Consider the following 25,215-nt stretch of genomic DNA (forward strand, 5'->3'; position numbering starts at 1 on the left):
ATTTAGTGTTTCTTCAGGTTTAAATGTGTAATAACGGTGGTTTATTAACTGTTTAATATCTGTGAAAGTGCACAAAAGTGGGAAAATGAAACAAAGCTGCTGGACGTAAGTTCTCGGGTTTCTCCAAAAAGTCTACTGAAAAAATCTCAGTAAATGACCACCATTTTACTGAGATTATATTTCATCCCATATCATCACATTTCATTTAATTTCATCTCAGTTGATTAATTTCTCAAATTAATCATCTTCATTTCATTTCATTTATCTCCATATTATCATTTTTCATAAAAATAAGAATATAAATTAAAATAAGACATGACTTAAAGGTCTTAGTTATGAGGTCATAAAATCCCTTAAAAAACAATTGGTGTTGGAGGTACTTTTGGCGGGAGCGCGAGGAGTCAAGTTGTGTGATTTGTTTTAATTTGTCTATTTAGTGTTTCTTCAGGTTTAAATGTGTAATAACGGTGGTTTATTAACTGTTTAATATCTGTGAAAGTGCACAAAAGTGGGAAAATGAAACAAAGCTGCTGGACGTAACTTATAGAGTTCCTCCAAAAAGTCCACTGAAAAAATCTCAGTAAATAACCACCATTTTACTGAGATTATATTTCATACCATATCATCTCATTTCATTTAATTTCATCCCAGTTGATTAATGTCTCAAATTAATCATCTTCATTTCATTTCACTCCATAATAAAAATTTTATAAAAATCTGAATATAAATTAAAATAAGACATGACCTAAAGGTCTTAGTTACCAGGTCATAAAATCCCTTAAAAAAATTAAAACGAAAGCAGAAAAAAAAACAAAATTGATTAATGATTTTATTCATTCGTTCACTCATTGATTCACTGTTTGGGTTTAAGGAAAAATCTCCAGAACATAAGGGCATTTTCGTTTGAAGATAAATAAATTTCACTTAATTGTGAACATTCAAATACTTGAAAAAACAAGGTAAATACTTCGCTATTTATAAATTGGAAAATGGCGTCTTATTCTCAGCCGTCGTTTTATGATTTACGTTCCCACCGCTCTTTTGTTCTAGATGCCAAATATTAAGTTGCAATCATCAGACAACGAGGTCTTCGTTGTTGATGTTGAAATCGCCAAATGCTCCGTAACTATCAAAACTATGCTAGAAGACTTAGGCATGGAAGAGGATGAAGAGGAAGTTGTACCTTTACCTAATGTCAATTCTGCAATACTCAAAAAAGTTATTCAGTGGGCTACTTATCATAAAGACGATCCTCCGCTACCAGAAGATGACGAAAACAAGGAAAAGAGGACTGATGACATATCATCATGGGATGCTGATTTTTTGAAAGTTGACCAAGGCACACTCTTTGAATTAATATTAGCTGCAAATTATTTGGACATCAAGGGTTTATTAGATGTCACATGTAAAACTGTAGCAAACATGATCAAAGGAAAGACTCCTGAAGAAATCCGTAAAACGTTCAACATTAAGAATGATTTCACTGCTGCAGAAGAAGATCAGGTTCGTAAAGAGAATGAATGGTGTGAAGAAAAGTAAACCATAATAAATGCTATTTGCAAGCATCTTTATGTAGTATTATCACTATGTATGCAACATTAAACTATTTTTCCCATGGCAATAAAGAATAATTAATTTAAACCAAGTAAATTTGTTTGTGTTGTAAATTATATAAAAATAGGTACATCATGTCATTGTGATTTTCAATAAAATTTAAATTTTCAAATTATCATTTAAATTACTTTTCATTTAACTTTAATTCTATTATATTTATTGGAAAATTTACTTAATGAAATAGAAATAATTAGCATAAATCACTGACTTAAATTTTTGTCATCTGCTTATTTTTTAACTAATTGTGTGGGTAGTCTTGATTGTGTCCAGAAATTGCCAGTATCCATTGCAATGTTAAACCACAAAAATAAGTTTGTCACCATCAATGTCAATACAAAAAGTAAATAAATATACAGTCAAAACCGTTTACTGCGACATCGTTTAGAACAACATGCTGGTTATAATAACCTAGAACAAAGGTCCCGGCTGAATGCTATATGACCGCCTTATTAAAAACATTGCTTTATACATACCCACTACACATTAAATTTCACCGGTTGTTACGACTGAATATGAGCAGTCCCTTCGATGTCGTTATAACAGATTTTGACTGTATATGTATGTATTTGATAACCACATTCCCTTAGAGTCAGTTCCTGATGCTAAAACAGAATTAAACCATCAGCATAACAAATGAAAATAATATATATGAAACTATTTTTGCCTCTAGATATTTGTCATTAAAATTACTTTTAAAGCTTAGTATATGAACCCATAGTCAGAAATGTCCGTCTGCCTATTTCAAAAGAAACTGAAAGTGAGTTCCAGCAATTAAATTTTTATTGTGCTACATTGTATGCTATGTAAAATAAAATTTTAAAGGTGATTATTTTTTGTTGGATTGTAATTTTTATAATTAAAAAACTACTTTTACAGTTTATCTTGAGTATATTATTATCAATTTATAATTTCAGTTGTTTCAAAATCTAACAGTTTTTGTGGTCATGGATAAAATTTGTAATGAAAAAATCTTATTGGCAATTATTTATTGTTTACAATTATTATTATTTTAATAATAAAATATCTTTACAAATGAAAAAAAATAAATAATAATTATCAATTCTCTCCTTTTCATAGAACATAATGTTTAGGTCTCATAGTTTGTTTGACTTGGGATTTCATGTTAATAGTCAGATGATTCTGATCTAACCTTTTTTCCTTTTATTTACAATAGCTTCATGAGCTATTTATGGAATTAAGAATTGTTTAGGGTGTATTGAGCCATGTTAAATTTCACTATTAGCACTGTCCAGAGTATGTTAAAATAAATCAGACTTATGTTGGGTTTGACATCTGCAATATTTTCCTTAATTCGTAACAAAATGTGCGCGTTACGCCAATGCTATCCAATGTATGAACCTGCAATCTTCTCTCTACCTCCCTTGATGTACATCAGGAACAATATAGCTCATTCCTTCTTCTTTTTGTTAGCATTTTCTTGGTTTAGTGCCAAGGAATATAGCTCGTTCCACTGGTTGTTTTTTTTCTCCTACCGACGCCGAAAGTTCGGTTTTCGTCCCGCTGTACAGGGAAGAAAGTGTAACTTTTCCTCCCGCTGTACAGGGAAGAAAGTGTAACTTTTTCTCCCGCTGTACAGGGAAGAAAGTGTAATTTTTCCTCCCGCTGCACAGGGAAGAAAGTGTAACTTTTCCCCCCTGGGTACAAGTGCGCATGCGCGTTAGTGTCTACGTCTGTCCTCACGCACCTAAAATTCTCCGCCATTGTTGTGCTCGGGTAATTTGCAATATTGTGTTTAGTGTGAAAGTGAAATAAACAAAATGCAATAAAATTTAATAAAAAAGTATTAAACAAAGATGAGTTTGTGGCGGGTAGCCATCATACAACGCAAGATAATTGACAGATGCCTGAATCTCGCTTACGACATTTTCAAGATAAAGCGCATATGAATCGACTATTATCAAAGCCGGCAATCTGACTTTTGGATAATTATTGGTAAATCAGAAAAACGAATTATTGACTTTGTATTCCATTGGCAGTCACAAAACTCTTCGGAACGACATCTTAGATAAATAACAGGTTAACTATTAATCATAGATTATACACTTAATATATTTGAGATAGATGCGCAACTCTCATTTTTATTTTTGCTTTAGTTAGAGCCCAGGACAGCAGGCGTCGCTGCTGTCGATTATTAATCTCCCTACCCCCCACCAGGTGGCTTTTTTAGTAATTTTAATATTTTTTATAATTAACTCTCTTTATGAAAAAATCTTATCGTTTAGAATCGCTGAAATTCCCGGTAGTACTTATGAAATATTAAAGAACGTTTGATTGTGTTCAGCATTCTAATCGATAAGACCTTTTCATACAGAGAGAAAACAGTTTTTTTAAATAAAAAGCTGTAATTCTCTGTAAGCTATTTAATTTCCCTATATTACAAACAATTTACTGTTAAAAGATAGTATGAACGTACAATTGTATAAAATTTCGAATAACAATAACTCCTCTAGATTAATCCTACTAGAGTACTTAATAACATTAAATCGAAAGTTATCTAAAAGTTAATTAAGTCTAGATAATCAAATCATTCAATGTCACTTAAGTCATTTGTGCGAAATATAAACATGTCAGCTTTCCATTACAAACATAGTAGACAATTTGAATTAAATTTAATAAATTTGTTTCTTAACTATAGCAGTTCTTGCTTAAAGTTGATCGTGACAGATCATGACCTTGTATGAAAATATTACATCTATAAACACTACCTATGCTTCGTCATACAATAATTGTCATTTATACTAGCATTGTAGAGATAATACACACACTAAAGTGAATACTAAATTATTCTTAGCATTCTTATAAACATTTAGAAATTTAAGAAACGATTAACCCACAATCATGTTCATAACATGTGACATTTTGTTCTGCACAAACGTTTTATTACATGATTTAAAAACAAAAAATGTTTAAAAAATGTAATGATGATTTAAAGTACTCTTAAATATTGATAGTTTGTACTTAATGACGCTTATAGTAATCTTAGACATGATTACATTAGTTATACTTTTATTCCCTATCTAAATTATTTCTATTCTGACGTTTCTGATGCTTTAGCTTTGGTAATACTAGATGAAACAAACAGCAGATTGAAAGAAAATCATCTTAAAGTTAATTACATTCATTACAAACCATTAGTTTACATTTTGTTACAAAAGAAACTGGTGTTCGTTACATGCAAATGAATTATAAACATACACATGCAAACATAAAATGTAAATTTATCTTTTAATCCAAATTAAATGTACACTAATATTACATCTAAATAATAGAAAGGGTTTCGAAAATTTTTATTGCACTCAACAGCAGACGAGCACGCAACCCGGCCCATGATAAGTGGTCACCAGTGCTTATAAACTTCTGCAGTGCCATAGGGGTTGCTGTCTATCACTTAAGTTTTAATAAATTATTAATATACTCAGTCACAAGCATATTGATTTCACATAATGAAAATGTAAGAAACATAATCATGTTTGGGCATTTTCATTTATATCTGCTCATACAGAAAACACAACTTAGCAAATATATTCCACAGTTAATCTAAATAATTGCAAATAATGCTTTTAAAGACCGTTGACTTTTGATCATTAATTAAAATCATCTTCTCGTAGAATTTACAAAAGGTTATTTACAAAAATTTATATCAGTATTTTCATATATTACTAACTTACTAATTACAACTATTCAAACGTAATACTATAACTATAAGAACTAAACAACCTATTTTAAAACAAAATTGGCATCAATTTAGTTCTTATGAACTATTTCAATTATTAATTTATCAATTATAAACATATTTGAAAAAAATTTAGTACCCTTGAGAGTTCACGTTCCTTGCTGAATCAGTTTCTCTTCTGAAACGGAGAAACAAAGTATCTTAAGTATGTAACAAATATTGAAAAAATACGACCATGAAAAATTTAGTGTTAATGTAATCTTACTTACAAATTAATATATTACATAACACGTTCTGGTTCAAATATAGTGCATCAATCTTTTCATGTTTCAGACATTTTAGTGCTCCTTATAATTTTTCCATAAAATTTTGTCATTATCAAACCTTTGTCTACAAAAATAAAAACATTATTTTATATTGGGTAGAAGGATGAACGTGGTCACAGGCCACTTGGTGTAACTTAGTTATCAAACACCAGGAAACAAAACGTGAATGCCATCATCTAACTTTGGATGTGAGATCAATTGTGCTGTATTTTATTTAAACAGGAAAGCATGACTGATTGATCATTTCAAAAAACTAGTTCGGGCCCACTTGACAATAAGCATATAATACGCTGAGTTGCAAAACATAAATACTTCCACCCACTCGAGACAATTTTATTATCTGAGGTGTGTGTGTGATAGTACGAGACTTAATACCGACTGTTTTGATCAAAACTTAACATATATGATAGCTAGGCAGCAGAAATAGGAAGGACCATTAGTTGGTGCTAATTCATTTAATTATATTATGAATAATAATTCTGTTAGCAAATAATATACCGGGAAAATAGTGTAAACTCACCGTTATCAAGGCATCCGAAATAGCATTTCATTTTCGATCTTCGAGGCATGCTGATTTTTAATAATAAACATTCTGTAAGAAATGAAAATAGTTACGCAGGCTTACGAAACGCTAACGAAGAAAAAAGTATTGGAGCCAAGTTATGTCTAAAGAGAATTCAAAACAGAGTTTCTCAATGTCTAATCGTCTAATATTCTCATAAAGCTAAAAGTTGCTCTAAATTAATACTACAACGTAAAATAACTCACACCAAGACCAAAAAAAAACGATTTAAAAAATTAAATCGTTACGACATTTTGAAAACTTTTTTTTTTTTGAGATTGTTTTACGGCCCTGGAATTTTGAAAACTTCAAAGCAGTGTTTCCACTTACGTTTTTTTTAACACATTTTACCCTAGTTTCTTTTGAATTTACCCTAAAATTTCCTAGACAACTTTCATAAATCCTTTATATAGAAAGCGTAAATAAAATACAGAAAATAAACCACAGCATATTATTTAATGTAGGTATATATAATATAAACGCCCCCAGAAGATCATAGATCTATAGGATTAGAATTTTCAAGGAAGTCGACGCATTGCTTTTATATTCTTTTGCTGCACAACCTAACACTGTTCGGTTCTAAAATTGAGCAATTGTTTGCTGGCAAAGTTGGGAACTTTCTATGAAGCAAGCCGTTCAGGGTTTCATTAGAAAGCCTGTTTCTTTTGTCAGTTTTTAAATTTGAGAACACTGAATAATCTTTCCACCTCAGTCTTTGAAGAAGGAACTGCTAGCAAAAGTGAAATGACAATTACAAGGTTTTCGTAAATGAAATTACCATGATAATCTTTCATGGTACATGAAGTGCCTGTATATTACAATACAAGTAAGTTCTGGTGACATCAACGAAAATAGGTAAATAAAAATTTGGCGGATTATACTTATTGGGATTCTGGGGAATCCCTAAGAAAAAGCAGTGGCTTAATCTATGATTTACTTTACTAGAGGGTTACTGTTGAATCAAACCTTTATAGTTTTTATACACAACTCTGTTTTATTCTTTTACTATTGTCAACTCGACTTAATGTCATTCTCTCTCCATAAAATAAAATGTTCATTGTTTTACTTTAATTATCGTTTATTTTAAAATTCACAACAGTTACTAGTATAGGCTTTGCTTTTTACCCCGAAATATCCTAAATCCTGGTATTTTTTAAATTGTCTTTATCATCCAAAATATCAGCTATTTTTCCCTAAAAAAGGGAGAATTCCCTAAAAGTGGAAGCACTGCTTCAAAGTACGCTACATTTTTTATTGAGTCAGAACTCATATCTGCCATCTAGTGAGTTTATTAGATCATTAATGCCTAAAAGTTACAAAAATGACGTCGCCACAGGAGTAAGATGACGCTAGTTGTATGTTATTTTCCTTTGTATGGGAGTTGCACCCCCCTGCTATTAATTATTATTTAATATAATTTAAATATATTATATAATTTAACTATTATTATTTATTTAATGCAGGTTTTGAACCGTATTCTTTGAAGAAGACGATTATATTCAAATCAATCTGTATTGACATATCAATAACATTTTTTTGTCCAAATGCACAGATTGCCACCTTTGATAATAGACGACTCATATAATATACAAATTCCGAACAACAACGTTCAGACCGTTGGTCTACTCACCGCAGACTTCGAGCAGCACTGGCGACAATCACGCAGTATTCAAGCTCAGTTTCGACTCACCGCAAACTTCGAGCAGCACTGGCACTTGCAAGCTGATCTCAGCACGGACAACGATAACTAAAATGACACGACCTCCGGTCTCGGAGGGGAGTGATGTGACGGGTAGCCATCATACAACGCAAGATAATTGACAGATGCCTGAATCTCGCTTACGACATTTTCAAGATAAAGCGCATATATACAAGTTCCGAACAACAACATTCAGACCGTCGGTCTACCGAGCAAATATCACCCGCTCGGTGGAAGATCTTCCGTTCGTCGTTCAGCCTCTCCACAAGTTCATCAGACAGTTTTTATTTAATTAGTAGTAGTTTATTTAGAAATTAAAAATCAGTTAAATTGTTTTTTTTGTGAGGGCCTACCCCCGCCAGGGCTTCGCCCCTGGTCCCCGCCTCGGTACTCCACGAACTTTCGGCCTGGTAGGAGAAAAAATAGTATGGGCACCGCGGAAAAAAATTGGACATTTCCTGCCATGTGTTTGCATCAATTTTACACGCGCGAGGAAATGTCCAACTTTTCTCCCTTGGTGCACAATGTACTATTTTTACTTAAGGTTCCCATTGTGTTACATTTAATTTGAGCTCTCTATTAAAAAAACAAATATCAAAAATATATAATTGCCATAATAAGTCATAATAGACCAGGCCTTTAAAAATAATGAAAAGTGAAAGAAAATAATAGTAGGATGAAACCCATTAGAAAAGGAGGACAATATTATAAAAATGGAAGGAAAAATAATTTACGGGCGATCTGAGGTCGGGAAGGGGATGGAGGGCGGGGTTAAGAGTAAAAAACGGTTTTTCTCGATTTCCGGCAAAACTAAGTCTTATGGAAAAAAGTCAAATGGCAAAGTTGTAGGTAATAAAAAGATCTAAAACTTTTGTATTTACACTTTTTTCACATAACCAGTTTCACACAACAAGTTTTTACGACATCTTCGTTAGTAATAGTGTCAGCATATTTGCCCTACTTAACTCGTTGATATTACAGAATTAAAGCTACAAAAAAAAGAAAACAACACATTTTTAAAATACTTGTTACGTATACCTACTTATAACATACTAGCCGTACTCGCCCGCTTCGCTGGGCATTTAAAATTAACATTATTATTAGGGAGTCCAACACTCATATAAAATTAGCCTATCCATTAAGTTCATGTATTTTCTACATGGATACCAAGTTTCAAGTCAATCGGATGCATGGTTCAGTAGTTATAACGGATTTTTTGTAGATTTATATATTAGTATAGATATAGATTGATCAATCATCACACAACGATCTGGTAAGTATCGTCTAAGTTGGAATGAGTGACTTTTAATGATCAATCATCACACGTCGATCCGGTAAGTGTCTTCTATGTTGGAATGAGTTACTTTTAATGATCAGTCATCACACAACGATCCGGTAAATATCTTCTGTGCTGGAACGAGTGACTTATATTGATCAATCATCACACGTCGATCCGGTAAATATCTTCTATGTTGGAATGAGTTACTTTTAATAATCAGTCATCACACAACGATCCGGTAAATATCTTCTATGTTGGAATGAGTTACTTTTAATAATCAGTCATCACACAACGATCCGTTAAATATCTTCTATGTTGGAACGAGTGACTTATATTGATCAATCATCACACAACGATCCGGTAAGAATCTTCTATGTTGGAATGAGTGACATAGATTGATCAATCATCACACAACGATCCGGTAAGTATCTTCTATGTTGGAATGAGTGTCACTTATGAAGAAGTTATCGATGCAACTAATGATGGGACTGTTGAAATGTCCGTGGTAGGAACCGCACGAAGCAGCACCGAGAACAAGTCCGACAAAAAACACCATAGCTAGCATAAAGACCAATATACACCGACATTTATTCTTTGTGGATATTAATTCTGAGCATAAGTGTAAAAAATCATAAATAGACCTGAAATAGAAAACTGTTTTAGTTTTTGAATTTAAAAACGAATTGCAAGCTAGATTTAAATACATTTTTTTACTATCTATACTTATTGTTATGACAAGACTAATTAAATCTACAGCAAATCAACAACTTTTTTTTCTTAGACAGGTGAACTAGCTTAAGCTATCCCATAGATATCAACAATGTAAATGCTACCACCCACCTTGAGAATTAGTTCTAAGGTCTTAGTGCCAGAGTACAATGGCTGCCGAAAGGCATCACTTCTTCAATGCAGAAAATAGGCAGGGTGGTGGTCGCTATCTGTGCGGACTCACACGATGCCCTACCAAAGTAAATAGGCATTTTTTTTTTCGTGTTTAATTTAATTACACGATGTTATTCCTTCATCGTGGGAGTTATTAGTGAACATTTCTTCAGTACGTATTTCATTAGTATAATAAAACAAGATTTTCAAGACATAACGTAAATATAATAATGATAGATGGTAAAATGACACTGTGTTCGAAGTATAATTCAAATAATAGAATATGGAAAACAAGGTTACAACTATTAGAGAAATCTAAGATAAAGTCTGACTCACCTACAGCATCTTGTATTGTCACAGAGTAACTTGTCTGTTTCATCTAACAAGCGCTGAAGTTGTTGCTGCGCTAATGTAATTACAGGACATTTCTTGTGTAATATATTAGCAATTTCACCTTCCGACTCTAAATCACAAGTACAGCCAGGAGGAGACTCTGCAGTAACAATAATTTCATTTCCGCCATCGCTTCTCGGAGAAACATCTGCGGTGTCTGTATTTAAATCGTTATTGGGCCTCTGTGAATCGACATTGTAATCATCTCGTCTGATTTTCTTGTATGTTTTCCTGGAATATCTACAAATATTTTGTATTTGGTAATCATCCATTGTTCAAGCATAAAATTATTATTAATTTAAATAGATAAATAATACAAGAGTTATCGTCCTGTGACTACGTTTTGCGGCCCATATACCTATGCACAAAATGTTTCGTAGTTTCTCTACGTTGTGGACTACTTTATAGAGTTTTTTCTACGACTACTGGCGTGTAAAAGTCTAAAGGACATGCGATAGTTACCTATTTAATTTTGTTGATAGCTATGATGTCAGATGGATAGGTGACAAATAGTGACAATGATATATGACCAGTACTCGGACATAGAACGCAGGTACGTTTCTTCTAATTCAAATTCCAATTTTCAATACATCTTGTCTTCTATATCTTTAATACATCATGAATAAATGAGCTGCTTTAATTTATTATTATTTTTGTTTGTAAAAGAGTGAGACCTAAATTCTTTGTTGATTATTCTCAAGGGTAATACTGCATTCCGAATCAGCGATAAAGTGATGTCAATTTAAACGTGAAAGCCTATTCAAAGAAAACGTTTTTTGTATGTTTGTTATGTAGGCTCTTGGTTAGATCATAATATTATTATGATACAAGCCAAAGAGGCGAATGGTGAAGATCCACATTACATACGCATCACGGTGCTCAGACCGCCATCGTGCAAAACAGCCCACTGAGTTTCATTTTGAATGGGTCGCATTTCCGATCCGGTGGTAGATTCTGCGAAGCACTGCTCTTGCTAGGGTTAGTGTTAGAAACGTCGTCAGCTTTGAGCCCTGTGAACTCACCTTTACACGTCAAGGCGAAGCTGAAATAGCCTCTCAAGGCAATTAGCACAGGTAGGAAAAAAAAATTACCACCCCGCCTATTTCTGCAGTGCGTGAAGCAGTAATGCGTTTCGATTTGAAGGGTAGGGTAGCCGTTGTAACTATATTGAAACCTTAGAACTCATCTCAAGGTGGGTGGCGGCATTTACATTGTAGATGTTTATGGGCTCCAGTAACCACTTAACTCTAGGTGAGCTGTGAGCTCATCCACCCATCTAAGCAATAAAAAATAATAAGAAATAAAACATGCAAATAAATCCAATATTATGAAACGTCATTGTTTAATAAAATATGTAATAATTTTTTATTTAATAAAATATGTAATAATTTTTTATTACATATTTTATTAAACAATGACGTTTATTTATTTTATTTTATTTTATGAAGGAGTTTTCTCTCGAGTTCTTGACTCGGTTTAGTTCCTAGCTCCCGCCCTGAAACCTTCAGGGAAGAGGAGGTTCGGACTCCCTTGAATTTATGAAAACTGTATTACCCAAAACTTTACTTATTATTGTGCATGTGTGTATGGCTGCTTGTTTTTGTATTATGTGTATGTTTATATTTGCTTCCAGTTTGTTTATGTATCTATGTATACTTTTTGCCACTACGCCTGTTGCGTCTATTACTATGGGGATGGTTTCTGTGTGTGTATTCCAGAGTCGTGTTAGTTCTACTTTTAAGGGGTGATATTTACTAAGTTTTTCCAGTTCTTTTGGTCCTATATTGTAGTCAGATGGTACAGTTATATCTATTAAGTAGGTTTTATTTTCTGTCTTGTCTATGTATATTATGTCTGGTCTATTGTGCTTTATTGTAACGTCCGTCTGCAATGGTATCTCCCACATTAGCTTCGCGGAGCTGTTTTCTTTTATCTGAGGTTGAGTCAAATTCACCTTCCACCATAGCGAGTCTAATTCAAAATTGTGTTTTCTTCCTATTGCCCACCAAATATACTTTACTATGTTGTTATGTCTGTTCACATAGTAAGTGCCGGCCAGTTTTTCACATCCCGAGATTATATGCTCTATGGACTCGTCTTTTGCTAGGCATAGGCGACACTTACCATCGACAGATTTCTTTAGAATATCTCTTTCTATTTGTCTCGTAATTACTGCCTGATCTTGTATAGCGAATACCGAAGATTCTAACGTGGGGGACACGATTTGTTTCTTAAGCCAGCGGAACGAATACTCTCGATCTATATTACCCTTCTCTATAACGGACCTACGGAATTGTCCATGTAGCGGTTTCTCTTTCCATTTACTGATGCCCGTCTTTATTACTGCTTTCTTAATTTCAGTATCGGTGTAGTTTCTGTTTTCTGTTAATTCTATTCTTACTGCATTATTTTTACCATCTTTGTGTATTGAATGTTTATCTCTATGTTTATCGTGTTTAACTATTGCTTTTATGATTTGGTCCTGTTCATTGTTTAAATATTGCCTAAATTTAATAATCTGAGTTTTGTGTAACATTTCTATATTTATAAGTCCTCTGCCTCCTTCTTCTATGGGTAAATAGAGTCTTTCGATATCCGCTTTTTGTTGTTGGGCTTTATTCAAAGTGAGTATCTTCCTTGTCTTTATATCTATTTTGTTTAAGTCACTATTTTTGTAGTTTATTATTCCAAACGTGTATAAAAGAACTGGTGTGGCATAAGTGTTGATGGCCATTATGAGGTTTCTCGCGCTAAGTTGTGTGTTAGTGATGCATTTTACTCTTTTGAAGTACTCTATTTTCACCTGATCCTGAATTCTTTTATGATCTATTTTGCCTGCTTCATCTATACCTAAGTATTTATAATTTTCGTCTTCCTTCAAATGTTCGAAGTTTAAGCCACTCAACAGTATGTGACCTTCGCTCTGGTGCTCAGCTCTCCTTCCGGATGTTAAATGAAGCACATTGCATTTATTTAAGCCAAATTTTTATTATTATATTAATTAATTAATTATTATATTATATATAATTTATTTATTTTATTTATTTTGCTTAGCTGAAAGCTTAGCTTAAGCTGAAACTGTAAGTAGACCTTAGATCAAAATCGTAGGACTTTCTTTAGTGTCATTGGTGGTAGAAGCGTAATGGCTGACTTAATCGTGGGTCATTGTAGTTGCTCATGCAGTTGTAATATCACGGGCACAGTCAAACTGCAAAGGTAGTTGATACGATGTGATTTCTATCATTATTTCTGTTGTAATACTAGGTGTTACCTTTTCCTACAAAATTGCCATATAATATGCACAAAGTTAGTCATATTGCGGAAGCAGGGCTCTACTCCAGGAATTTCGGCAAACATTTTTGCCGCCTTCCATATAGATCTGGAATTAACTCTGCTACTCAGCGATTGCCAAGCGCTATATCAAGTCTTTCAAGACAGTACCCAACGTTAGGCAGCGGCAAGTCCAAGAAAAAAATCTACCCAAAACCAGTTCAGTGATATACACACCTGTGTGTTTGGTGCAAGTTTTTTAACGTTCTCGATAGCGTAAAAGTTAGCCCAATTTTGTATGCAGTTGGAACAGCGCCCCTAGCGGCAAACGTAGGCAAACGATTCCATTCCATACAAATATGAGCTAACTTTTACGCTATCGAGAACATTATAAAACTCGCACTAAGCACACTGAACTCATCCCTCTTGTTGATTTAACATCGAAAAAAGAAATAGGAGGCAGCGACTCGGCTGGCTTGGCTTTATTATTGAAAATGTATAAGTAACTACGAATAATAAAACTAATCAGTAAGCAATAACGCACGAGAATGCTCATATTATTAATCATCATCATCACATCAATCTGTCTATTTCTGACGCGAAGCGATGTTGCGCTGTGATTTAAATAAATGAGACAGCCGTTATACAACGCAATTGAGACTTCAACCTCATGTTTCAAAATGGATAACGGCATACACGTTATGAAGTTTATGGGCTCTGGTAAACACTAACACCGGATGGATCGTGATCTCACTGGTCCCACAATGCAATAAAAATTTATATTAAACTAGCTTTTGCTCGCGACTTCGTTCGCGTGGAATAGTTACTTTGGAACAACGCTAAACTTTACCGACGACTTCATTTACGTAGAAGGTGAAAATATTTTTTAATATGAATGTTAAGGAGCTATTTACGTTACCAAAATCACGATTTTTAAACGAGATTAAAGGAGAAGGTTATTAATTCGACCACATTTATTTTATTTACGTAATAAATAGGTAACGTATTTATTTGCATAATGGTTAATATCATTTTTATAAAAAACACCTTCACAAATAATGCTTTATTTTAGAACAAATTTGGTCAGCATGAAAAAAGTTATAGTGAATCAACCTTAAAGTATAGACATATGCTGTCGCGGACTTTTTTTAGAACTTTTAAAGGGGAATAATTCTGTCATACATTTTAACGAAACTTTAACCGTTTCCACAGCACACGTAGCGAAAGCTCTGAAAAGGAAAAAAAAACACGTGTGGCACTCGGGGACTGCCGCGGTAAAGTCCTTGCATAGCATTTTTTATCAACTTATGCAATTATAATTAGACAATAATCATTTAATATTAAAACTAATAAAATAAGACCACGCTATATTTATAAACATTAACAAAAGCAAAACATTAACTGTCCCTTCACACTCATAAGCTAGAATCGCGCGAGAGAGAGTGATGGGCAGACTTTTCATGATGTGCATGCAGTGCGACGTCACGCCGCGCGTTTATTCACAAACACTACACAAGCATAACGTGTTAATGTGTTGAACGCGAGCTACATTGTAGGGAATGGGGGTGATAGGTTTCGTTTTCGTTACGGAATTTCTTGATTCAGTTGCCGCGCTCAAAGCCCGCGATATAAGCTATGCAATAGCTTAAAAACCGGTTTTGAAACATTCTTTATTAGTGTTCCTCTCGTATTGGTCTTAGCGTGATTTTATATAGCCTCAATAAATAGGCTATCTAACTCTGAAATAATTTTTCAAATCGGACCAGTAGGTTTTGAGATTAGCGCGTTCAACCAAACAAACAAACAAACTCTTCAGCTTTATAATGTTAGATATTAAACAGTAAATTAATAAAACGAAGTACATTGTATTTTTTTTATTTTTCATAACCCCTTATAAATAAACAACAACTTAAATGCAGAAAATGGAAACAGTCAACATAAAAAAAAAACGCTGCGGCTAATCTCCAAAGGATTTGTGCATAAACTTCTTGGAATATTCATAGACAACGAATAAGGCAGCCGTGGCCGGAATGGTACGGACTAGCGTCGGTTTTAGTCCATTATACAATGCTAGAACACCTAAAAACATAAACCTCGTCACAATATACAAAGTGGAACTAAATTAATGCTTAACCTAGTTTCATACAAGTTTATCTAATCTTTACTATGTATATTATACAGTAATAAGAAATAAATACACTGCTAAAGGTTTCGGTTATATTATTCAAAATACGTAGTTTTTATTAGAACGACTTTATTATCGCCGACTTCTGAAAAACACCATCGGCTAAGATTAAGGTGGGTCTGGGACTGGAAAATTATTTTTTACTACAGACCCACCGTTACGTTCTCCGGCGCGTAGTTCTGCTCTAAGTAATGTTGTAACCAGAGACAAGTTTAAGAATGTCGTGTTTCTTATATTGAAAATTAATCCCTATTTGATCCCTTTGGTGTTAAAATTTTCAACAAACAATACAAAAGTTATCAACTAAAATTTCAAAGGACAATGCCCAAAAGTGGGCCAACTTCATGACAAAACTATTTGTACTTGAAAAACTATGCCTTATTTTTTCATGTTGTTTAGTTTATGTATCAACATTTCTTTCACCCTGGCATTGTTTTACAAAAAAATAAATTACTTATTTGATAACATCCCAAAATTGAGTGCCATAGTTTTTAAATTCGCCAATAGACAAAGGGAAAATTAGCCCATACATCCTTATAGTAAACTTATATGCTGACAAACGAAAGAGTTGTCTGTGACTTGAACTACAAATTAAAAAAATTGCTAATGGTTATAATTCACAGACTTTTTAGTTTATTGTTGTTCAATTCAATATTTATGTATTGTAATAATAATTATTACTTAAAACCATGAATTATTTAATATTTTTAGATATTAATGATTCCATTAGTAAAAATCTCAATGGCCTACCATTACTCTATTCTTATTACATTATTATATGATCAGAGAGTTTTGGCAGCAACCCGAGTGAAGCGTCACTTGAAGTTTTATTTTATGTTTTTTTAATAGCTTATTGTGATGTATAATATACAAATTGGGTGTTGTTTTGTGTATTAAATGTCAATAATCGTTGTTCACGATTATTGAGGCATTGGAATAAAACTGTGGCTAACATAGCAGTGACTGTTTTTTTTTTCAAGATAAAAGGTCTGCGGAAATTCACGGTCACTCAATGTGCTATTCATCAACTTGACGTCAAAACTCCCAAAAAGCAATAAAAAGAAATACACCGGATTTTTATTAACATAAAAAATATAACTATGACGGACTAGGCTGTATAGGCTACGCTCTTTGCCTGCTTGTTGGCGAATTTAACAACAACAACAACAATATCGTTGCCGGCTTCCGGATTTCATTTCATTTTATTATTATTATGAGGATATAATAATAATAAAATGTACGTAAGGGCTTATTTCTAGCAACATTAACCACAATTAACTTATTTAATACTGTAAATAATGATGAGAGCGATTATTGATTTCGAAGACAACAATTAACAACTTAATTTTAGCTGCAGAAAAAAACAGATTTCTCTTAAACCTGGGTGAGAATATAAAAATCGTTTTCTGAATATGAAACGATATTTCTTTGTCTATCAAATTAAGTTAAAATCATCATCACCCGACAACTTTTTTTAGGGGCCCAAACGCCTATAGAAAATGGGCATTGTCCTTTGCAGCTCTAGGGATTTGGACCCGGCGCCGGCGTCGATAAATTTGTAAATAAGGACAAGTAATTATATACATATAATGTATGTATGTATTCTTTATCCCACAGGCTCTGCACAAGGATTTGGAATGTATGTACATATTTGTATATATTTATATGGAAAATAAATAAAAATTAAGTGTCTGTTTGTGAGACCTTGAAGTTAGGTCCAATTAATGATCATAATAAGGTTTTTTTGCACTCGAACATAGTCAAAACAAACACATTTTTTTCCATTTGACCGCATGTGGCAATTTGATACAAAATCGCTTAATTTCTGTACATAATAAGAGCAAAACCGTGATAAACCGTTTGTCGATATTTTTAATTTTAAGAACTTTTTTTATCGCTCTACAATATTTATCAAACAATAATGATGGCATATTGCACCTGATCCTTCCCTTTAATTACCAATTGTAGTTTCAATGTATACAGTGAAACTTTATTGGACAGTTACCATAATGTGCTTCTAAATTACTTTTTTCTATCCATCGTTGGCGGGATGGGTCATTGGCCATTTGTGAGCCATTGCGTCTACCGTCGAAAGCATTAAAATAGAGAACAAACAAATTTATTTTCACGATAAAGAAATTGCAACGTGTAATAAAAATGAAACCCGAAAAAAATGTGCATAATTACTGGTGGTAGGTCTTGTGAGCCTGCATTAGTAGATAACACAAACCTAACTATTTCTGCCGCGAGGTAGTGATACGTTCCGATTTGAAGGGTGGTAAGCGTTGAACTTTAAACTACGAACAACTTCAAATTGAGAATAAGACGTAAAAACATTAAGATAAATACAAGTTATTATCTATAATAATAATACATAAATAATATTCTAATAAATAATAATATTCTGTATTTTACGTACCCTCTTTTTTAACGATCTCATATCCAACCGTTAGGAACTTTTGACTTTTGTTAGATATTTGTACTCTAGATTTAATGACATCTGTTGGAAATATAACCGTCCACAATACAAGACCACCAACTGCTCCCGCGGCCATTGTCCTCAAGAAACCTATATCGTCTTTTGATTGTCCAGGTTTAGCCAACAATTCTCTCGTTCCTAAAATGGTATTATCAAAAGTTTTGATTTTAAAATGTGTAAAGCATCCGTGGTCTAAAAAGTAAGTCATTGTATGTACGGGTATTAAATTATACCACTATTCCTGGTTCCTAATACTGAACGGTCTCAACTGAGGAATATAACTTACCGCTTTGCTTAGCGTTTGTGGACTGCGAAAAAACCTTGGGTTCGATAAGGATCTCGGCTGCGTTGCAAATTCTCCTACGAAGCCAAGTAGAGTCTAGCTAGGTAAACCCAACTTCGACAAAGAGTTCATACATCGCATCCAACTCGGATGGGCTGAGTGTCGGCTAAATGCCGCAAGACTTGAGTGACCAGTGTGTATTGCCAGTGATGATATACCGCAGTGAGACGGGGTCACTCTAAAAGGGGCCTCACCAGAAAGTTTACACTGATTCAAAGGGCATAAGAGGGCTATGCTCAGAGATTCCCTGCGATATCGAATCAAGAATGAGAACATTCGCAGGGGAACTATAATATTAATAATTGCAAGGTTGCAGCGGGCACGGTCAATTGTTCATAAAACAGATTGCTGCTGGAGCAAAGTTCTTGACTGATCACCGCCGGAAGACGTAGCATGGGTAAGCTTTTTTCTGGCCTGGGGCCGAACCTCCTATAACGTTCCCGCGCCTAGGGGGCTCGCGGGGTATATGGGACTTAACGATCTGCAGATGTTGGGAGCAGACCTCGGGCCCAAGGAGTTTTAGGGCCCTACTGCACTAAACGACTGCCCTGCGCTCTTACACCCGACGTCCGATCTCCGTCCGGGGTCAGAACCCGGTCAGAGTAGGGAGTTCCTACGGTCAGCACTACCACCAGACTCGCGGCGCCACCCCGGGGAACTCCCCTCCAAGGCGATAGTCGATGACAAACGATGACGATCTCCGCGATACGGCGGCCCTACCATTCCGCTAAGGCGATACCGCTCGTGTTCTGGAATACCCTGCTGGGTCAGAACCAGCCCGCCTGGTCGGAACGCGATACACCGCCTACCGGGTTGCTGTTCCAGGGTATGTTCGGCGACGACGACGACAACGCGGACTGCATCGCAGGCCGCAGCCACCGACACGTCGTCCCATCCTCCTGGTGCCAGCGCGCTAGAGTGACGGTAGTGTGCGGAGCAGCCTCACCCCCTCAGGCCGCCCTGTGACCATCACCGGGAGGAGACTTCTTCCTCACATTGGGTAGGCCTTCCCACAAGTTGGACAGATGACGAAAGTTCAGCAGGAGAATGATCACCAATATACTATTTAAACCTAATCCTAGTAAGAGATGAGAAATAGTCTGCATCTATTGTGTTTAATACTCATATTAAACCAAATTACCTTCATATCCACCAAAGAAAAAGAAATATCCAGGCATTTCCCTCATAATTGTTGGAACAAGGCCTCTAAAAAGACCCTGTATGCCATATTGCTTGAATATTTGCTGTGTTAATTGTAATGGCGTCACTTTAACCTATGACAAGAGGGCAAATAAGTTAATAATAACAAGAATATGTGCAAAAGATAACAAACCAACGCCATAGATAAAGCTACAATTAATAAATACTGATAAGCAATGTTAAGTCGACATTTATAAGCCAATTATAAATAACTAAGGTTCACAATAATGATGTAGATGGTAAATTTTACACAAATCCCATGTTTGAAATACAATACAATACAATGAAATGCAATACATAAATGAAAATACCCATAATGATCATCATACAGCAGTTTGTGAACCCTGAATGTTGACTTCACGCATGGCTTGTAGTTGACACTTTATTAGTTCCGTTGGACATAGCGTGAACGAGGAGAAGAATGCAGCCAAGAAACCTGCTGATGCATTACCCACCGCTGAGAGCTGCTCTACACTCTAAAACATGCTAAATTTTAAATAATACAATAGAGTTCGTTGATTAGAATTCTTATCTAAAATATTTGATATCCTATTGTAATTTATTTCTATGTTTATTATACATATATGCTATTATGATAGGTTTGATTTTATATGAGATCAATATACAAAACAGATCGATTATTATTTCTTCAAATAAGTCAGATTTACTGATACGACAACAAAAATATTCACCAATATTCTGGTGCATTCAGAATTTTTAAAGATCAGTATCACTCACTTCTACTCCTGTAATTCGACAGACAAACTTTTGGCAATATCCATAGGCTGCAAAAAGCACAGAGTTTTCTGCTACATTTGCCATAATAGCTGGTGTGGTGCCAGCATATAAACCTCTTATTACACCATCATTTCTTAATGTTTGTTTTAAACAGTCATACATTCCTTTATATAAATGTGGAAATGTTTGCATTTTCACTTTAACTGTGTCCAATGGTTGACCAACATAAACAACTGCCACACCACCTAAAATATCACAAACATGATTTTAAAACATTATATAATTGTAAATGTTCACATTAGATTTTAATTTTCTAAATGAACCTACCTAAAGACCCTGCTGTAAAATCAATGATTCCATTCCTTAAATTATTTGAAGAATCTGTAGAATCTGCCATTTCAGTATCTGCAAAAATTCCTAAAATAATAATTTACAATATTAAAGAAATAACTATAAGAAATTTACACTACAACTGTAGGTGTGAGTGTATTGAGTGTACATGGGGGTGCAGTGTAGATTTCAAGGGGTAAGTTGGTGTGGCCTAAGGGATAGGAAGTTTCAGTTTGAAGGGTGGGGCTGCTATTGTAGTATAAAATGAAGACTTAGAACTCATGTCTCAAGGTGGGTGACGGCATTTACTTTGTTGATGTATATGGACTCCGGAAACCATTTAACACCAGGTGAGCCGTGAGCTCCTCCCCACATTTAACCAATAAATAAAAAAGTTGAATGACCTAATATTTAAAACTATTAAAGAACTAAAATAATTAAACTATTTAGCATACAGTATTATATGAATACGTTTGTCATAATACTATTAATATTTACATAGTGTAATTCTTCAAAATCTCAAAAACCTAGTGTAAAATTATCATTAGTTTTCTATTTCTATACACTAGTTGATTTTAAAAGTTTTACAGAAGAAATTATGTCATTAGATTAAAAACTATACAATATTATTTGAAATATTATTTATAATTTTTAAGGAGTAAAACATACCAAATGAAGTTGTACCTTTTGGTATTTCACTATACAATAATAAAAAAAATATGTTATTTAACTTAGTTAAGTCTGTAAATGAAATAACCTATGAAGTACATATGTATGATAAACATTATACGATAAACACTCAAATTGAATTAATCATAGATGATACACTTAAGAATTAATTCAACGTTTTCCAACTTTATCATACGATAGTTTCTTATTGCAGTATGGCAATCTTCTCAGCAGGGTTGCCAGTCCCAGCATAGAACAAAACTGTAGATTTGCTTCAAAGAAACTAGAAAACTGTTAATATCAAATTAAAAAAAGCATATCTACAACTTTGTCTTTATATTATATTTTGTATAATTTAATGATAGCAATAAACAGAATACATTGTAGGGAGGGCATTAAAAACAAGAAAAATCGTGAATTGTCAAAGTTTTAATCTAATTAAATATTAAAATCAAAAGTCTCAAAGTTGCAATTATTCCAGTTACTGCATGTTTTATAGTATTACTAGCTACTATTTCATTTTCAATTTGTAAGTCTTCTTAATTTTCCGTTTCATCTTTATTTTTGTTGAAATCGTACATATTTTTATTGATTTTTTTTGAATTCCTCTTTTATCACCTTGAACTCGGAACATTTTTTTATTTCTGACCTTTAATTACGAACTAATAAAATAGATGATGCTAGCATCTTACATAAAAAACTGTAGATTTCCAGGTCTAAACTGAAAACTAAGAGAATTTCCGAAAAGCTGTAGATCTACAGATAAAACTGCAGGGCTGGCAACAGTGCTTCTCAGGAACTGAATGGGACTTTTTGGCGGGAACGCGAGGAGTGAAGTTGTGTGATTTGTTTTATTTTGTCTATTTAGTGTTTCTTCAGGTTTAAATGTGTAATAATGGTGGTTTATTAACTGTTTAATATCTGTGAAAGTGCACAAATGTGGGAAAATGAAACAAAGCTGCTGGACGTAACTTCTCGGGTTCCTCCAAAAAGTCCACTGAAAAAATCTCAGTAAATGACCACCATTTTACTGCGATTATATTTCATCCCATATCATCTCATTTCATTAAATTTCATCCCAGTTGATTAATGTCTCAAATTAATCATCTTCATTTCATTTCACTCCATATTATCATTTTTCATAGAATTAAGAAAATAAAGTAAAATAAGACATGACTTAAAGGTCTTAGTTACCAGGTCATAAAATCTCTTAAAAAAAAAAGAAGGAACTGAATGTCTTAGTTTTTTAGGTGAATGAAGTTAGCCCCTCAAAAAATTTTATTTTCCCTTTTTTATACTTATTTTCTATTAATTCGTTTGTTCATCATTTGTTCATGATTGTTCACTGTTAATAATTGTTTGTTCTGCATTTATTTATTTAAAAAAAATATTTAAAAATATACCTACAAGTTAGCCCCTCTAATGCAATTTTTAATATTTTTTCATCCTTAATGACTCGTAAATATTCATTTTCGATTGTTCTTATATAAAACACGTTTGTTCTCTTTCGAAATTACTCGTCTTTTGTTTAATTTACTATTTTTATTATTTGAATAAATGTATGCAAAATATGTGTACTGCGCATGCGTCAACTATAATGCCTAAACTTTCTACGCGGTTTTAATCGTGAAAAAAAAAACAAATATAAATCCTGTAGGAGCATTTAATTGGTATACTGTTTAATTAAAAAAATTAAAAAATAAATAAATGAAATAATGTGCATTGGCGTTAAGTTAGACCAAATACATTTTTTCCATCCTCCTACTTATCGTTATGAAGGTATAAAAAAGATAGGGAGTTCACATAGGTAATATAAACAAATAAGTAAATATATTCATTATTTATCTTTCAAGAGATAATATAGGTATACATTATAATAACTTTTTTACACAGTCGAAATTATATTCCTAACATTAGTAAAATAACATTTTAATACGATAGGTAAGAGGATGGAAAAAATGTATTTGGTCTAACTTAACGCCAATGCACATTATTTCATTTATTAATTTTTTAATTTTTTTAATTAAACTGTATACCAATTAATTGCTCCTTCAGGATTTATATTTGTTTTTTTTTTTCACGATTAAAACCGCGTATAAAGTTTAGGCATTATAGTTGACGCATGCGCAGTACACATATTTTGTATACATTTATTCAACTAATAAAAATAGTAAATTAAACAAAAAACGAGTAATTTCGAAAGAGAACAAACGTGTTTTGTATAAGAACAATCGAAAATGAATATTTACGAGTCATTAAGGATGAAAAAATATTAAAAATTGCATTAGAGGGGCTAACTTGTAGGTATATTTTTAAATTTTTTTTTTAAATAAATAAATGCAGAACAAACAATTATTAACAGTGAACAATCATGAACAAATGATGAACAAACGAATTAATAGAAAATAAGTATAAAATAGGAAAAAAAAAATTTTTTGAGGGGCTAACTTCATTCACCTTAGTTTTTTTGGAACATTCTTGCCAAAGAGTATTGTTAGTCTACAGCATTTTCACATTTACGAGACGGGATAAGCTATGTATAGGGGCAACTATAATTTTATATAATTTTTATATTTGCATGTATCACACAGAATCAGCCGCTATAAGAAAAAAAAAGTATCAAAACGTTTTACTCCAATTTCCCCAATATTTCTAGCGTCAATTTCTTTTTTCCCTTTTTGCCATCAGATCCTGGTAGACCTATAGCAATATAATGCAGATCTAAAAACCGATGAGATTTGTTTCACTCAATGTTCAATTTCAATAACAAGATTAATATAATAATAGGCGTTAAATAAATAAGTTAACATTCTATATATCGGAGGGACGCCTCAAGGGAATTCTGGAGTGCTTTGAACTCACTGCAAGGACAGAAAGAGATAAGTCTGAAAAGTGATGGTTACTGGCAAAGTGAACGGGAAAAAGCCGCTGGGCCTAACCAGTCATAGCCCTAAGAATGGGATCTATTAAGGATAGTGGCGTCTAATGGAGACAGCGACATTCAATACAAATTAGATTTTCTTCCAAGAAGTGAAGTCGTCGTGGTCTAAAGGATAAGACGCCCGGTGCATTCGTATTAAGCGATGCAATGGTGTTCGAATCCCGCAGGCAGGTACCAATTTTTCTAATGAAATATGTACATAACAATTGGTCACGATAAAGTTCTACAGGGAAGTAATAGCATCGTGTATTAAAAATCAAACCCGCAAAATTATGATTTCCCTAATTATGGTGGTACGACGTCTTGTGAGTTCGCACGGGTAGGTATCATCCACCTTGCCTATTTCTGCCCTGAAGCAGTAATGCGTTTTGGTTTGAAGGATAGAGCAGCCATTGTACTGTAAATATAGAGACCTTAGAAGTCATTTTTCGAGGTAGATAGCGGCTTTTACAGAAAAGATGCCCATGAGCTCCGGTAACCACTTACCACCACACGGGCCGTGAGCTCGTCTGCGCATCTAAGTAATAAAAAAGTTAGATGTGAACTAAGCGGAGGACTTTTTTAATGCTTTGATCGAGACAAGAAATAAAGAGTTCATGCAATCTTTGCCC

At 33.6% G+C, this 25,215-nt stretch overlaps 4 protein-coding genes and 1 long non-coding RNA gene across 9 annotated transcripts; 1 reads left to right on the forward strand and 4 right to left on the reverse strand.

Moving 5' to 3' along the window:
* Positions 1-773: 773 nt before the first annotated feature.
* Positions 774-2,492, forward strand: SkpA (S-phase kinase associated protein 1 SKP1-related A). The gene is made up of 2 exons (XM_028181772.2): positions 774-959; positions 1,051-2,492. The coding sequence occupies exon 2, from the start codon at positions 1,051-1,053 to the stop codon at positions 1,537-1,539; it is 489 nt and encodes a 162-aa protein (XP_028037573.1). The 5' UTR covers positions 774-959; the 3' UTR covers positions 1,540-2,492.
* A 1,488-nt stretch (positions 2,493-3,980) lies between these two features.
* Positions 3,981-7,813, reverse strand: LOC149501669 (uncharacterized). The gene is made up of 2 exons (XR_016324092.1): positions 5,578-7,813; positions 3,981-5,486 (listed from the first exon to the last, which is right to left on the reverse strand). It is a non-coding gene; the product is annotated as an uncharacterized LOC149501669 (long non-coding RNA).
* A 1,767-nt stretch (positions 7,814-9,580) lies between these two features.
* LOC114248560 (uncharacterized) lies at positions 9,581-10,827 on the reverse strand. The gene is made up of 2 exons (XM_028181832.2): positions 10,393-10,827; positions 9,581-9,815 (listed from the first exon to the last, which is right to left on the reverse strand). The coding sequence occupies exons 1-2, from the start codon at positions 10,719-10,721 to the stop codon at positions 9,581-9,583; spliced, it is 564 nt and encodes a 187-aa protein (XP_028037633.1). The 5' UTR covers positions 10,722-10,827.
* Positions 10,828-11,953: 1,126 nt separating this feature from the next.
* Positions 11,954-13,806, reverse strand: LOC149501670 (uncharacterized). Its single transcript, XM_089732548.1, has 2 exons — positions 13,721-13,806; positions 11,954-13,388 (listed from the first exon to the last, which is right to left on the reverse strand). Exons 1-2 carry the CDS (start codon positions 13,804-13,806, stop codon positions 11,954-11,956), a joined length of 1,521 nt encoding a protein of 506 aa, XP_089588674.1.
* Positions 13,807-15,578: 1,772 nt separating this feature from the next.
* On the reverse strand, positions 15,579-21,887 carry LOC114248507 (mitochondrial ornithine transporter 1). 5 transcript variants are annotated; one of them, XM_028181765.2, is made up of 7 exons: positions 21,664-21,887; positions 20,992-21,081; positions 20,665-20,909; positions 20,256-20,402; positions 19,868-20,000; positions 18,324-18,521; positions 15,579-15,798 (listed from the first exon to the last, which is right to left on the reverse strand). In XM_028181765.2, exons 2-7 carry the CDS (start codon positions 21,059-21,061, stop codon positions 15,677-15,679), a joined length of 915 nt encoding a protein of 304 aa, XP_028037566.2. In that variant the 5' UTR covers positions 21,062-21,081; positions 21,664-21,887; the 3' UTR covers positions 15,579-15,676. The 5 variants fall into 5 exon arrangements, with proteins under 5 accessions (XP_028037566.2, XP_028037565.2, XP_028037567.2 ...); XM_028181764.2 differs by having other exon boundaries at positions 20,992-21,069; positions 21,664-21,820; XM_028181766.2 differs by having other exon boundaries at positions 20,992-21,069; positions 21,679-21,817.
* Between the last annotated feature and the right edge of the window lie 3,328 nt (positions 21,888-25,215).

This window comes from Bombyx mandarina, chromosome 13 (assembly GCF_030267445.1).
Source record: "Bombyx mandarina strain Sakado chromosome 13, ASM3026744v2".
NCBI lineage: Eukaryota > Metazoa > Arthropoda > Insecta > Lepidoptera > Bombycidae > Bombyx > Bombyx mandarina.